The 16,011-nt window shown below is 40.2% G+C and overlaps 2 protein-coding genes across 2 annotated transcripts in view; both read right to left on the bottom strand.

Annotated features, from left to right (window-relative positions):
- The window catches only part of LOC137024607 (myelin-associated glycoprotein-like), a 25,252-nt gene extending 12,874 nt beyond the window's left edge, over positions 1-12,378 (bottom strand). Inside the window, exons 1-5 of the mRNA XM_067392351.1 lie at positions 12,360-12,378; positions 8,283-8,352; positions 7,547-7,918; positions 6,800-7,117; positions 2,569-2,862 (exon numbers count right to left, since the gene is read on the bottom strand). Of these exons, the coding sequence (XP_067248452.1) occupies positions 2,569-2,862; positions 6,800-7,117; positions 7,547-7,918; positions 8,283-8,328 (1,030 nt within the window). The 5' untranslated portion in view covers positions 8,329-8,352; positions 12,360-12,378. The remainder of the gene's footprint in view (positions 1-2,568; positions 2,863-6,799; positions 7,118-7,546; positions 7,919-8,282; positions 8,353-12,359) is intronic.
- On the bottom strand, positions 11,557-16,011 carry LOC137024522 (sialic acid-binding Ig-like lectin 7). The gene is made up of 6 exons (XM_067392169.1): positions 15,313-16,011; positions 14,832-15,197; positions 14,408-14,713; positions 14,034-14,327; positions 13,717-13,813; positions 11,557-12,378 (listed from the first exon to the last, which is right to left on the bottom strand). The coding sequence occupies exons 1-6, from the start codon at positions 15,362-15,364 to the stop codon at positions 12,327-12,329; spliced, it is 1,167 nt and encodes a 388-aa protein (XP_067248270.1). The 5' UTR covers positions 15,365-16,011; the 3' UTR covers positions 11,557-12,326.

Raw genomic sequence — 16,011 nt, 5'->3', positions numbered from 1 at the left:
CTGAGTCAGGAGGTCCTTCCTCAGAGGAATGGGCCAGGGAGGGTCTGTCGTGAGGAGCATCAGGTCCGAAAACCAGGTCCGAGTGGGCCAATACGGAGCCACTAGCAAGACCTGCTCATAATCCTCCCTGACCTTGCACAGGAGTTGTGCGAGAAGGTTCACTGGGGGAAACGCATATTTGCGTAGGCCCCGGGGCCAGCTGTGTGCCAGGGCATCCGTGCCGAGCGTGTAGTTGAGGATGCGAACGCCCTGTTCCTTGAGCAGAACAATGGCCGCCTCCACAACCTTTGTGAAGACGCGGGGTGACAGGGCCAGCCCGAAGGACAGGACTTTGTACTGATATGCTCGACCCTCGAACGCAAACCATAGAAAGGGTCTGTGGTGAGGCAGAATCGCGAAATGAATGTACGCGTCCTTCAAGTCGATCGCTGCAAACCAATCCTGGGGACGGATGCATTTGAAAAAGCATTTCAGCGTAAGCATCTTGAACGGCAGCCTGTGAAGGGACCGGTTCAGGACATGCAGATCCAGGATTGGCCGTAGCCCACTGCCCTTTTTGGGCACAATGAAGTAGGGGCTGTAAAACCCCGACTTCATATCGGCTGGAGGGACCGGCTCAACTGCATCCTTTGCCAGGAGGACAGCAATCTCCGCCCGGAGAACAGGTGCATTGTCCAGTGACACCTAAGTGTAGTGGACACGCCTGAAGACTGGGGGACGCCGGGTGAACTGAATCGCATAGCCGAGTATGATAGTATGAATGAGCCAGCGGGACAGGCTAGGGAGCGCTATCCAGGCTTTGCAGACACCGAGCCAGTGGGACCAAAGGCACAACAGACGTACCGGGGGTGGGGCAGCGAAGCAGAGTACGGGGACCCGACTCGGATGGCATAGCGGCCCAGAATGTGGTCAGACTCTGCAAGGTAGCAGTGTGAATGGGCGGGGCACACTGACAGCCGCGCCCACTTGTGACCTGGAGGATTGGGAAACTGCTCTTTTTGTGTGGAAGTGGGTACCGCTGGACTCCGGTGAGCCAGCGGCGGGACAGGCAAAAACACAAATTCCCCCAGGCCCTCCTCCGGGGTGGGAGAGATGTTGGAGTTCTCTCCCAAAGAGCAGAATCCTTCCCCCCCAGGTCGCCTGTCTCAGGATCGTGACTTCCTCGACCGCTTGCCATCTGGCTTGGCTTGAGCGGGCTGGACACCTCATCCGCGACCGGCTCCCTGCTGTTTGGTGGGTGTTGACTGCTGATTTGCCGACTTAGCAGGGGCGGAGGACGACATGGGCGGGCACCCTCGGCGACAAGCGGGCTGAGGCTGAGCCGGCGACAGGGTTGAGGCAGCAACGTACCACCGGGGCAAGATATGCTTAACCCTCTGGGGTCTGAGGATTTTCGTTTTGACATGCCCTGACATTTGTGCTTTTTTCAGTTGTTCATTAACATATAAATGAGTCATTACACTGTATTCAGCACAAATTAGGCTACAATAATATGCAAGGAACATGTATGAATTGGTATTGAAGGAATAACGTTTATGCGTGGTTATTGAAAAAACAAAAAACTTAAGTCACTGAAATAAAGCCAAAAAATAAAAAATAAATCTGTGTTCACAAGACTTCTGGATGTTGGAGGTTGTAGACTAGAGTTTTTGCTTCAAAATTATGTAAAAATTATCCTGCTTACTCGTTCATTTATAACAATATATTGATTTAGTTTTTGTAAGACACTTTTTGTCAAGAAATACAGTATGTGTGGAGGCGTGAATCATCATGAATAATGGGTGATTTACACCTGAGAAGACAAAATAATCGCATAATGAAGTATAATGACTTGCATATCAGTGAGCTCAGGAGGCCCTGACCGTAATCCTCAGATCCACCTGCCTATACGCCGACGAATCACCATCCCGGCCGGGGCCAGGGAAAATGGCTGCACGGGGCATAGGGGAGGGGACCCCCGCTCCCTGAGAACCAAGGAACGAGAGTCTCGATCTCAGCACTGTGATAGTCATGTCGGTGTGACCGCCGACCCGAGGGAGTTAATGGCCTCAGCCTGCTTCTGTGCGGCTGAACGCCCAAGCACGTGATGCAGCGATTGTGCCCATCAGCGGGGACCAGGGAACGACTGCACCCAGAAACGCACAGACAAAATGATATCTTGATAAAGAAGCAGGGTTTGTCTGTGAAGCTATTTTAGAAGGGGAAGAATCAGCTCTCTCGTGCTGAAGCACACAGGGAGTGTCACAATGTGTTCGGGTACACCACTCACTGAACACAATGGAGGAACCGGCCCAAATCATAATATGAAGCTGATAGGGCTCTGTAGCGATATCCCAATTCGTCGTCACTACTGTCGTACGTCGAACTTGACCGACTGAAAGGGAACAGAGAGTCCTAATACTGTCATAGTTAAAAAGTTAGTTCATTCAAAAATGAAAATTCTGTAAATGCATAAAATGATTGATAATAATAAAAAAGGATGAATCTGTACTTGAACAGTTACCACAGTAATGACTAGTATAAATCTTTTTTATGTTTAATTTAATTTTGGTTCTGAAGAGACGTTACCTGTACACTGCAATGGAGAGAGATTCAGTTGAAGCAGTTTTCCTGCAGTGCCACGAGTGTTGTTGCCGATACACTGCAGAGATGTGTGTGTGAGTGACTGATGTAGAGTGATGGAGCTCCTCAAGACTGTGCTGCTCAATCGCTCTTCACTGATGAATGTGTCTGAAGAGTTAGTGACAGGACGTCCAGACAGATGCCACTCCAGTTCAGGAGAGGGATTCCCATCAACCTTACAGAAACACTCAGTTACATCCCCACTGACACAGCTGGAGGAAGTGGAGATTTGAGGAGCATCTAATACAGAGAAAGATGAAGAAATTTCTGTGCAGAACAACTAGAACCTTTTCTGAGTAACTTTTCTATTGTAGTTCACATTGCTTACAATCACTGAAGATGGCTGTGGTGTTCTTGAGTAAGCCACTAGAGGGAGCTCTTGTGTGAGAGTGAGAAGGACGAAAAAAGAAATGAAGTAGTAGTGCATATGATGTGAGTACATAATAAAAGATACTGAGTTCCAATCACTGAGCTTGATAAGATTTATTTCGAGGCACTCAATATATTGGCGACGAGGATGGCTTTTAGTTTGAGCCAACCCACCCCGTTTCTGCAAACACAGGGAGAACCGCCGATTACATTCAAAGCATGGATTAAAACTTTCGATAATTTCTTGCTGGCCCTGGGAGAGGAGCTATCTACTGCTAGGAAGCGTGCTCTTTTGATACACTGCCTCGGAGCCGAGGGGCAAAGACTGTTCTACACCCTGAATGTGAGTGAACAGGGAGATGATACGTACGCTTCTGCGTTGAGTGCAATCCAGGACTTTTTTTTCCCTAAAGTGAATGTGGTTGCTGAACGTTACCACTTCCGCCAACGAAGCCAACGCGCGTGCGAGACCACAGACCAATATGTCGCTGCTCTGCGTGAACTCGCTGCCACCTGCGAATTCGGCGCTATGGAGGACGAGATGATCCGCGACCAGCTGGTTGAAAAGACTAATTCAGCTCGCATTACAGAACGGCTGCTGCTGGAAGTACCACTCGACCTTAAGAAAGCTGTGACTGTCACGCGGCAAATAGAAACTGCAACAGCGGAGGCCAAAGCGATGATAATGTCATCGGACAACTCAGTACAAGCAGTTCAACAACACAGTAGGCCCCGACGGAGCAAAAGTAAAGTCAACAAGATGCGCGGACCTCCCAAATCTACCCGTGCACTTACTTGCTACCGCTGTGGATCCGAGCAGCATGCAGCTAATTTTCCTGGATGCCCTGCTAAGGATGCGGTGTGCAGGAACTGTAACAAAAAAGGACATTATGCTAAGGCATGTCGTGGAAGCAAACGGGTGAGTGAAATTACAGTGCCTGAAGTGATCGTGTTAAATATTGAACATTCTGCTCGTGACGGTGGCAAAATAATGTGTACAGTACAAATAAGTGTAAGCACAGGACAAAAACAGGACGTTCAGCTAATGGTAGATACTGGATCAGCTGTGTCCATATTACCAATGTCCATTTACACTGCATTGTTCAATCAAGCACCCCTCTCATCACCAAAACTCAGTCTAGTTAGTTTTGGGGGTGATGCAATTGAAGTGAAAGGATGCCTGCCGGCCAGCATTTCATATGGTGACCATTGTACTACTGCAGACCTGTACATCGTACAAAAGGGATCAGCTGTGCTGAGCAGAGACCTCTTCTCTTTACTGGACTGTGTTTACAATTATGTGATGGCCAGATCAGTACCGCCCAATGTGTAAATCCTGTCTCATCTGTAGCTGCAAACTCTGAAAACAGACTGGGGTGTGCAAGAGGATTTGTACATTGTGTCAAGATTCGGCCTGAGGTTCAGCCCATTCAACAAAAACTCAGGCGCTTACCTTTCTCAATCCGCGATGAGGTGTCCAAGGAATTAAAGAAGCTTGTACAACAGAATGTAATCGAGCCTGTGGATGCTTCTGAGTGGGTCTCCCCGATAGTGGTCACCAGAAAAAAAGACGGGGGGATTCGGCTCTGTGTCGACTTACGTGAGCCTAATAAAGCTATCGTAGTGGACGGTTTTCCTCTTCCGCATATGGAGGAGATGTTCGCAAACCTGTGTGGAGCTAGAATGCTTTCCACATTAGACCTCCAAAGTGCTTACCATCAGGTTGTGTTGCATGAGGACAGTCGAAACATTACTGCATTTATTACGCATGATGGGTTATTTCGTTTTAAAAGAGTTCCGTATGGACTGGCCTCAGCTCCAAGCTGCTTCCAGAAGATGATGTCTGAAATCCTTAAAGGTCAGTCCGGAGTTGATTGCTACTTAAACGACATCATGGTCGCAGGAGCAACACTCGAGGAACATGATGAAAACCTGCAATCCGTGCTGCAGCGAATCGACAAGGCAGGACTGAAACTGACCACAGCAAAGTGTCACTTCAGACAGCCAGAACTGTCATTTCTGGGCCACACGCTGTCTGGGAAGGGATTGCGGCCTGAAGCTTCGCATGTCTCTGCAGTGGCAGACCCTCCGCCCCCGGCTAACGAGGTTAGTCTTCGTTCATTTCTGGGGCTTACGTCATGGTATTCTAAGTTCATACCAAACTATGCTACCGTGGTGGAGCCAATGCGCATGCTTTTACGAGGCTCTGTTCCATTCATGTGGTCACCTGAGGCTCAGGAGAGCTTTGAGAAAGTAAAGAGACTGATTGTGAATAGTGCTGCCCTCACACTTTACAATCCAGAACTAACCAGTATCGTGACCACAGACACCTCAGACTATGGAATTGGAGGTGTTCTTACCCAGCTGCATGCAGACAAGACAGAGAAAACAGAGGCATTTGCCTCACGCACCCTTACAGCAGCAGAAAGGAAGTACTCCACCGTAGAAAAGGAAGCACTAGCATGTGTTTGGGCCACAGAGAGATGGAGGACCTACCTGTGGGGACGACACTTCATACTGCGAACAGATCACAGCCCACTGACCACTCTTTTGACACATGATGTTGAAGTTGTAGCACTCACTTCTACGTTCACTGCAATAACCAGCTCTGAGTTCAAAGCAGCATGCGATTCTTGTCTTATTCAAGCCGAGCTACGCAGACTACTCACTTCAAGGTGGCCAAAGTGTGCAAAAGCACTGGATCGTGCTTTACAGCCATATTTTCAAGTACGCCATGAACTTTCATTCCAGGATAGTTGTGTGGTGCGTGGGACCAGCCGCCCCCTAGTTCCAGAATGTCTCCAGCCCAAGTAGCAAGTAATTGTGCCAAAGACCCAGTCTAAATTTGGGAAACCCCTAAAGGTTGTGGGTCAGAAAGGACTGTACACATATAAACTGTCAGATGGACGATGCTGGAATGCATCTCACCTGGCACCTGCACTCGCTCCAAGCGGAACAGAGGAGTCCAGTGATTTGCCATTGTTTGACTCTGGGAACACTGAATTGGAATGCTGAATGCTGCAGTTGCACGGTCTGTTCGGAGTAGGCCTGCGCCTGTATGGACCCGGGATTATGTGATGTAAAATGTGATTTAACGCATTAATAATACATAATTTGTGTTTCTGCAGTTAAAGGAAAATAACATAGTGAATATTTTCGTGAGTATTGTCTGTGAGGGGTTATATTGGGGTTTTAATAATTGCATTATTAACATAAACATTTGTTCAACGAGGTTTTGATTCCAAATCGTACTGTTGGGAGTACGATTATTAAAAGGCTAAAAAGGAAAATGTTAAAAATGTTACCTTTACTGATAATGGTATGTTTGTTCTTAAGAGAGAGGGATATGTGGTGTTCTTGAGTAAGCCACTAGAGGGAGCTCTTGTGTGAGAGTGAGAAGGACGAAAAAAGAAGTGAAGTAGTAGTGCATATGATGTGAGTAAATAATAAAAGATACTGAGTTCCAGTCACTGAGCTTGATAAGATTTATTTCGAGGCACTCAACAATGGCTTACATATTAATGAGTAATTTTGGTTTACATTCAGACACTAGCTGAGATTTGTTTTCTGTATTAGTTCCTGGCATAATCTAAAATGAAGGTTTTATTCATTCATTTTAGATTATGCTTCAACTAAAGTGCTAATAAGTGTCAGTACAGCAAAGCACAGTACAATAGACATTAAAATATTCCAAACTCATCTGTAACTCCCAAAGAGGGAAGCACAGAAACTGATGTGTTTTTAGCCACACAATATAATTAACAATAATATGATTGACAAGTCAAAACAGATATAAAGCATTACTTACACTGAACATGCAATGTGATGTTGTTCTGTGCTGTTTTGTTCTTGTCCAGTATCTGGTAGGTTATAGTGCAGGTGAAAGTGACTCTGTGGTGACGGTGAGCAGCAGTGAAGTTCAGATCAGAGATGAGCTCCTGTCGTCTGCTGCTCTCACTGAGGGGGATTCTGGGAGTGGAGCTCCATGTGAGAGTTGGTGGAGGAGAGGAGCAGAGAGTCTCAGCAGAGCAGCGCAGACTCACAGAGCTCCCCTCCAACACCTCCTCCTGATCCTGAACCTCCTTCTGCTCCTCATACAGCTTCACTGTGGGTTTGGGGGGAGACTCTGAAATACACACAAATACAAGATTAAAAGGATTGTTCACACAAAAAAATTAAAATTCTGTCATCATTTACTCACCCTCAAGTTTTTCCAAACCTGTATGAATTACTTTCTTCTGCTGAACATAAAGAACATATTTTGAAGAATGTCAGTAACCTGAGCAGTTGATGGACCCCGTTGATTTCCATAGTTTTTCCATCAACTCTTTGGTTACCCATATTCTTCGAAATATATTATTTTGTGTTCAGCAGAAGAAAGAAAATCATACAGGTTTGGAACAACGTGGTGGAGAGTAAATTATGACAGAATTTTCATTTTTGGTTGAACTATGCCTTGTGAAGTATGCCTTGTGCCCAATGATGACATGATAAATAAATGTAACATTTTCATTTAACACATTCATTTAAAAAATAAAGTTCTCAAATCACTCACCAATGACATTTATAGTGGAGATGTTTTCTCTTTCAGAGTAGGTGTATTTCAGACCACCACTCTCAATCCTGAAGTAATATTTACCATTATGATTTGAACTAACATTATAAAAGATAGTGGTGCAGTTCTTCTCATGTAGTTTTCCAGTTATTTCCCCTTTAAAGTGATCAGGTTTGGAATCTCTGGAGTTAAATACTAGATGGTTATTCACATTATATCCATCTTTTAGCCACAATCCTGTAGCATCACTCTCAGTGAGTTCTTTGACATATTCATCCTTAATCTCAAATGTGCACTTTATGATCACAGATGATCCACTGAGAGCTTCAATCTTCTCTGTCAGACTGATGCTGAAAGGTCTAGAGCAAACACCTTCAACACACATGATGAAAATTATTCAGACACAAGCAGAAACAAACACTGAAGCATTCAGACAGACACATTTCTGTTGTTATACAAAATGCTACAAACAAGGGTAAACATAAGCAGAACAGCAGCAACATTGAAATAAAATATTCAACTGCAACTTATTTAAATAGTAATAATATTCTCTTTAGGTAGTTTTAAGAAAAGTTGTTTTTCAACATTGTATAAATGTTCTGAAGTGTCTGTAAGTAAACTAGCTGAAGCACCATAGTATCACATAGAGAATAACAATTTAGCACTTGAATTCACTCATTCACGTCACACTTGTTGTTTAAAAACTAAATGTGAAGAATTTGAAAGGAAACCACACCTTGTAGCAGAAAAGAGAAAATAATCGTTTTCTCTACAGTGTTCATCTCTTCATTAACAGACGCTCAGTCCTGTGGAGAAACACACTTGTAAATCTACACAAATAACAAAAATTAAAAAAAATAAAAAAATAAAAAAAACTAATAGAAATAATACATTTAGCCCCACAAAATATAAAGTAAACATTTTCGTAATTATACTGAACAGATATTTATGAACTCATTCAATAAACTGAACACCACATCTGAAGAAACATCTAAAGAAGAATAAGAGTTCAAGACTTGCCAGAGATGAGAAAAAATTGTATTTTTTCCTAAATGCAGAAGGACTCCAAGTTCTGTATTGTGCCGATAATTTGAGACTGAGTGAAACTGTGTGAACATGATATACTGACTGATAGCTAGTGAACAGCTTCCTGTATCCGGCATCATCATACATTCTGTTCACAGACAGAGTCTTATCTAGAGAAACCATCTCTCATTTTCAAAAAAAAAAAAAAGAAAAAAAAGAAAAAGAAAACATACATTTATACATTTTAATTTATAATTTATATTTATACATAATGTATACATTTTAACCATAAATGCTCATCTTGAACTAGCTCTCTTCTTGTTTTCTATTAGAATTCCAGCAGTGTAGACGCTGTTAAGTGCATTACTGCCCTCCTCAGGTCAAAGTTTGAACTAATTGTTATATACTTGCACTAGCATATTGTATATGACAATTTAGTTCAAACTTTGACCTGTGGAGGGCAGTAATACACTTAGCCGTGTCTACACTGCCGGAATTCTAATAGAGAAGAGGAAGAGAGCTAGGATGAGCATTTATGGTTAAAATGTATAATTTTTTATTTATTTTTTTTTAGAAAATGAGTGATGGTTTCCCTAGATAAGACCCTTATTCCTCGTCTGGGATTGCGTATAATGCTTTGAAGCTGCACTGAAACTGTAATTTTGACCTTCAACCGTTTGGAGGCTATTGAAGTCCACTATAAGGAGAATAATCCTGGAATGTTTTCATCAAAAACCTTCATTTCTTTTTGACTGCAAGAAGGACATGGACATCTTGGATGACATGGGGGTGAGTAAATTATCAGGAAATTTTAATTTGAAAGTGAACTAATCCTTTAAGAGCTTAACTTTTATTTTAAACCAAAAGCATCTGATACAGTGTAATCATATTTTTGTGCAGAAAAGCTTAATATGCAGAAACAACTAATGTAAGTCATCATTACTGAATCCCTGAAAATTCCCAGAACAACACTGTGAAGCACTTTAAAAAGTTTTAATATTTTTACATAAACATACGCTGTGGCATCATGACAGGACTGTTTTCCAAATAAAGCAGTGGTGGAAACAAAAAAAAAAAAAAAAAAACACAATTAACAGACTTACTTGAAATAAAAACTTAGGTAACACTTAATAATTAATTTGTAATTTGTTAACATAAGTTAACTATATTAGTGAACATGAACTAACAATAAACACTTCTTCAGCATTTATTAATCAATGGTAATTTCAACATTTATGACATTTAGAACATTTACTCATTTTTAGTCAAAAGTTGTATTTGTGAACATTTGTTAATGTTCTGTAAACTAACATGAACAAACAATGACCAGATTTGTACTAAAGTACAACTGATTGTAGAAGACAAAGAATTTTTTTTTAGTAATGTCCATAATAGTCCACAAAAAGACACAAATGAGATATTAGATTAAATAAAAATTAGAATACATGCACATGTACATTTTTGTAATCTTTCCCTTTCTTAAATAGTATGTGAGATTAGAATAAGTGTGTCCCAAATCATAGTATACCAAATGTACCCAGATGGTCTACTGTGTGGATCTGGACATGCACAGTAATGCCCACTAACCAGTGTACTGTGGATGAGGATTTGGTTCAGAACTACAGCGTCCTCCACAATTATTGGCACCCTTATGAGCAAAAGCAGCTGTAAAAATGAATCTGCATTGTTTATCCTTTTGATCTTTCATTCAAAAAATTCACAAAATTATAACCTTTCATTTAAGGAAAATAATTGAAATTGGGGGGAATCTTACATTGCGAAATAAATGTTTTTTCTCCAAAACATGTTGGCCACAATTATTGGAACTCTTTTATTCAAAACTTTTTGCAACCTCCTTTTGCCAAGATAACAGCTCTGAGTTTTCACCTATAATGCCTAATGAGTTTGGAGAACACCTGACAAGAGATCAGAGATCATTCCTTCATACAGAATCTCTCCAGATCCTTCAGATTCCAGCTCCATGCTGGTGCTTCTTCTCTTCAGTTCACTCCACTCATCTTCCATAGGGTTCAGGTCAGATGACTGAGATTGCCATGGCAGAAGCTTCATTTTGTGCTCAGTGACACATTTTTGTGTTGGATTTGATGTTTGTTTTGGATCATTGTCCTGATGGACAATGATCCAAAATGGATGGATGGATTTTGCTGCCAAAAAGCTCTTTTTTTAGTTTCATCTGACCATAGAAGCCGGTCCCGTTTGAAGTTCCAGTCTTGTCTGACAACTGAATATGCTGGAGGTTGTTTCTGGATGAGAGCAGAGGATTTTTCTTGAACCCTCCCAAACGTCTTGTGGGGATGTAGGTGCTGTTTGATAATTCTTTTTAGGCTTTCTGAGACTCAAGACTCAACTAATCTCTGCAATTCTCCAGCTGTGATCATTGGAGAGTCTTTGTCCACTCAAACTTTCCTCCTCACTTCACATTAGGACGATTTAGACACACGTCCTCTTCCAGGCAGATTTGTAACGTTTAGTTGATTGGAACTTCTTAATTATTGCCCTGATGGTAGAAATTAGGTATTTTCTTACAGCCACTTTCTATTTTGTGAAGCTCAACAATCTTTTGCTGCACATCAGAACTATTTTCTTTGGTTTTACTTATTGTGATGAATGATTACGGGAATTTGGCATTTGTGTTTACTCATATTTATATTCCTGTGGAACAGAAAGTCTCGGCTGGACAATTTCATGCTCCTAGTCACCCTGGTGTGCTAAAAAAAATGTAAATATGAATGGGAATATACTTCAGAGATATTTTACTCATAAGAATTTCTAGGGGTGCCAATAATTGTGGCCAACATGTATTGGAGAAAAACATTTATTTTATAATGTAAGTTCCCCCCCACGTTCAACTGTTTTCCTTCAATGAAAGGTTAGAATTTTGTGAATTTTTTGAATGAAAGACCAGAAGGATAAACAATGCAGATTTATTTTCACATCCACCTTTGCTCATATTTACTAAGGGTGCCAATAATTGTGGAGGGCACTGTATAAACACAAATTATAAGATCTTTAAACTTGGTGAATATGTGTGAGACAGATGGTTAGACACCATGAAGGGGTTTGAGTTATTAATAACTATAAACTGATAAAAAAAATATGTATTTAATATTATCTATAAACATTGTGAACTTTTATAAAGACACTGATAGCACAATAGCAAAAGATATACGTTTTACCATTAACTATTAAATGCATCTTTATGCAAAAAACATGAACAGAGTTTTATAATGAAAGACCCACAATTGGCAGACCAATGACTTATTTGTTTTCTCTCCAATACGGTAAGAATTGTGTATGTAAATTTTATTGAATACAATGTGGAATGTGTATATGAGAATGTTAACTGTTACAGGATGATTGACAGTCTGGTGTATGGTGACAGAAGTTTCTAAAAAACAGAATTCAGTAAAATATGACAAAGAATGCATATTTGTTGCCAGTGAGGCTTGATCTTCATGCTTTTGTAATGTATCAGACATAGAATTCATGTGAAATTACTTTTTGATTAGTCTTAATTATCCTGAAAGAACAACTGACTAAAGAAAACGAAGAAGATAAAATGTGTATTTGTTGTTTATCGTGTGTCATCTCTCTTAATGTTCTAAGTTTCATATTCAGAGGGTGGAGCAGAGAGCTGAAGAGAAGCATATGTGTCTGCTGCCTCATTCTGAGCCTGAAAACAAAAACACTCTCAAACACCATCATCATCTTTATCAACCTATATCATACCTTACTACATCCAGGCCTTATAACAAAGAAGACTCACCTTCAGCTTGGTGGACAATCTGGAAACAAAGGATATTAGGTTACTAATGATTAGTCCATTATAATATCTTTGTATAGAAATGCATTCTTACTGTTTGATGATTTTTTTTTCATGAGACACCAGTGACAGATCTGACTCTCTTCCTATAACACTGTGAGTCATGATTGTCACATGGTGTAATTTTATGGGTGGCCGGTTTCAAATCTTGATGTAATATAGACTTTTATAACAAACCAAGCAAAATGGCAACTAAACTGGCCTATCAGTGATTGCTCTGCATTTTCAAGTATGAAAAGCAGCAGAAACCTCTTTTTTTTTTGCCTATTTAACTATTCCTATTCCTAACTATTTTAACTAATATCGTTTATAATAAAACTTTATCTAAGTTTTCACTGTAACTGCTCCTTATCCCTGCATTTGAAAGAACATTTTGGGAATCAGAGGCTGTTCTCTATAGTCCTTCAGAGAAACATGCTGCACATGACAAACATTCCTTAGCACATTTTCTGCCATTTAGATAAATATATACACGTGTCATTAAAAGATTATTCAGTTGTGTTGTCAAGTCAAAGGTGTAGTAAGTGATTTCTGAGAAACACTGTTGAAAGTGGATCGGAGCGAGCAGCACAACATACTCAGCAGTCGGGGGATGATGGAGGAGCAGAGAGAGAGAGCAACAGGGGGATTCGAAGAAAGACTGTAGAGAGAGAAAGAGAAAAGTTCAGAGGAATACCATTGAAAAAAGAAGGGTATTATCAGGCAAGAGCTTTAGGACCCACTTAGAAAAGCTTCCCAGCGTTGTAGAGATTAAGCGTGGAAGGCGTGAGAAAATGGACACCAAGGTTGAGTTGTTTCTGCTTTATACGTGACTAACATTGGTTTTGCTATGTTTCACAAAACCAATTTAAGCTGTTGTTGTAATATCAGCTATAGGAACAGGAAAGTTGAGTGTAATTGTTTGTCTGAAGCTGACGCGCTGCTGACGACTAACAATTATTTTGTTCTTCTTTGTCGTTCACTCATCATCTTCGCCTTTGTTTTTTGTGAAGCATTATTTCACACTGCACTGACAGACAGTAACAGACTCTTTGTTGGGTTTTGTCAGATCAGTGTGTTACCCTGTCTGTTTGTGTCTGTTTAAGCTTGTTTTCGCCCATTGGACCTTCTGAAATGCCGCTTGTTGGATCATAGAATGTATGAGATTTCAGATATCAAAAGTGTTTCTCAGAAATTGCTTACTTCACTTTTAATACTTATAAATCAAGTCTTTTGGCAGTTGCATTCATAATTCATTTGGTTCAAAATTCTGATTGGGCAAGTGTCTTGGTTTGAATGGGCATGACGTCTCTGGACTTACTGTCTAATTTTGTAGATTCCAAGTCCAACAGTCAGAGCATACAAAACCAGAATCAGCATTAATATGATCAGGAGGGAAACTGTAACCTGTTGATATTCTAAAAATACACAATATGCCCATAAAACAGAAATATAAATAGAGAAAACAGAGAGTCCTAATACTGTCATAGTTGTTAAAAAGTTAAAAATGAAAATTCTGCAAATGCATAAAATGACTGAAAATAATAAAGGATGAATCTGTACTTGAACAGTTACCACAGTAATGACTGTTAGAAATCTTTTTTGTTTAATTTAATTTTGGTTCAGAAGAGACGTTACCTGTACACTGCAATGGAGAGAGATTCAGTTGAAACAGTTTTCTTTCAGTGCCACGAGTGTTGTTGCCGACACACTGCAGAGATGTGTTTGTGAGTGACTGATGTAGAGTGATGGAGCTCCTCAAGACTGTGCTGCTCAATCGCTCTTCACTGATGAACGTGTCTGAAGAGTTAGTGACAGGACGTCCAGACAGATGCCACTCCAGTTCAGGAGAGGGATTCCCATGAACCTCACAGAAACATTCAATTACATCAGTTCCGTTACAACTGGAGGAGAGAGAGATTTTAGGGGCATCTGAAAAAAGAAAGAATGATATTTTACATTATTAGCTTCTTGTAGAGGAGAAATGAAGTGAATCCACAAAAGCATCCTACACTGAACATGTAATGTGATGTTGTCCTGTGCTGTTTTGTTCTTGTCCAGTATCTGGTAGGTTATAGTGCAGGTGAAAGTGATTCTGTGGTGACGGTGAGCAGCAGTGAAGTTCAGATCAGAGATGAGCTCCTGTTGTCTGCTGCTCTCACTGAGGGGGATTCTGGGAGTGGAGCTCCATGTGAGAGTTGGTGGAGGAGAGGAGCAGAGAGTCTCAGCAGAGCAGCGCAGACTCACAGAGCTCCCCTCCAACACCTCCTCCTGATCCTGAACCACATACAGCTTCACTGTGGGTTTGGGGGGAGACTCTGAAATACACACAAATACAAGATTAAGTAAAAAGAGACAATGATGGCATGACAAAAAATGTAAGAAAAAAAATAATTTAACAGATTCATTTATAAATAAAATACTCAAATCACTCACCAATGACATTTATAGTGGAAATGTTTCCAGTTGTTTCAGTGTAGGTGTATTTCAGAGTACCACTCTCAATCCTGAAGTAATATTTACCAGCATGATTTGAACTAACATCATAAAAGATAGTGGTGCAGCTCTTCTCATGTAGTTTTCCATTTATTTTCCCTTTAAAGTGATCAGGTTTGGAATCTCTGGAGTTAAACACCCGATTTTTAGTCTGATCAGTTCCATCTTTGAGCCAAAATCCTGTAGCATTACTCTCAGTGAGGTATTTGTCCTTAATCTCAAATGTGCACTTTATGATCACAGATGATCCACTGAGAGCTTCAATCTTCTCTGTCAGACTAATGCTGAAATCTCTACAACAAACACCTAATAACACACACAACACAAACATTAATTCATTCAATAATTAATTTAAAATCAAGAAATTGCTCTAAAAATATGTAAACTAGTTTTTACATTTAATTCATAAAAATATCCAAACCTTTCAACAGAAAAATAAGTAGAATTATTTTCTCTGCTGTCCGGATATCCATCGTTTTATTCAGTGATGAACATCCACCTGTTGGAGAAAAGCAGGCTTGGAAAAAAAAAAAAGAATAAAGAAAAAAAAGAAAATATTATCTACGCACACTTTTTCCCTACAAATTTATTGTATATTTAGGAAGGTCCCTTATGTCTGAGAGATGTTTCTTTGAGTTTGTGGAAGCTCTGACACACAGTGAAACACCTTTACTGTCAAGGAAAATGATGCAGGAGTTTATGTAAAAATGTATGTGCCAAAGACGGGACGGAAGAAGAAAAGAGGAACGTGTCATACTTTACAGGTTAATGAAAACGTTGCTTGTCTTTTTAGTTATTTTTTCTTCCTCTCAAAAATGTAAATACTTTCTAAATATCTATAATATCTAAAACTTTCTATATTACAGGTTTATCTCTGTATGTTTATTGTCTTGTTTAGACCTTTGAATTTTGGCTCATTATCTCAAAAAAATATTTTAAAAATAATTATGTTCACTTTACTGTTTCAATAATTTTACCACTTAAAAAAAAAAAAAAAAAAAAAAATCGAAATATTCTCAGTATTAAATTTTTGGATGTTGGATATGACAGCATCTCTGTTGATGTTCTATGAGTCTATTAATTTTAATGTAAGGGCTGTAAAACAGCAACAAGACCATAA

This window comes from Chanodichthys erythropterus, chromosome 8 (genome assembly GCF_024489055.1).
Source record: "Chanodichthys erythropterus isolate Z2021 chromosome 8, ASM2448905v1, whole genome shotgun sequence".
Lineage (NCBI taxonomy): Eukaryota > Metazoa > Chordata > Actinopteri > Cypriniformes > Xenocyprididae > Chanodichthys > Chanodichthys erythropterus.
Note: the sequence above shows the minus strand (reverse complement) of the source record. Positions and strands in the feature narration are given on the sequence as shown.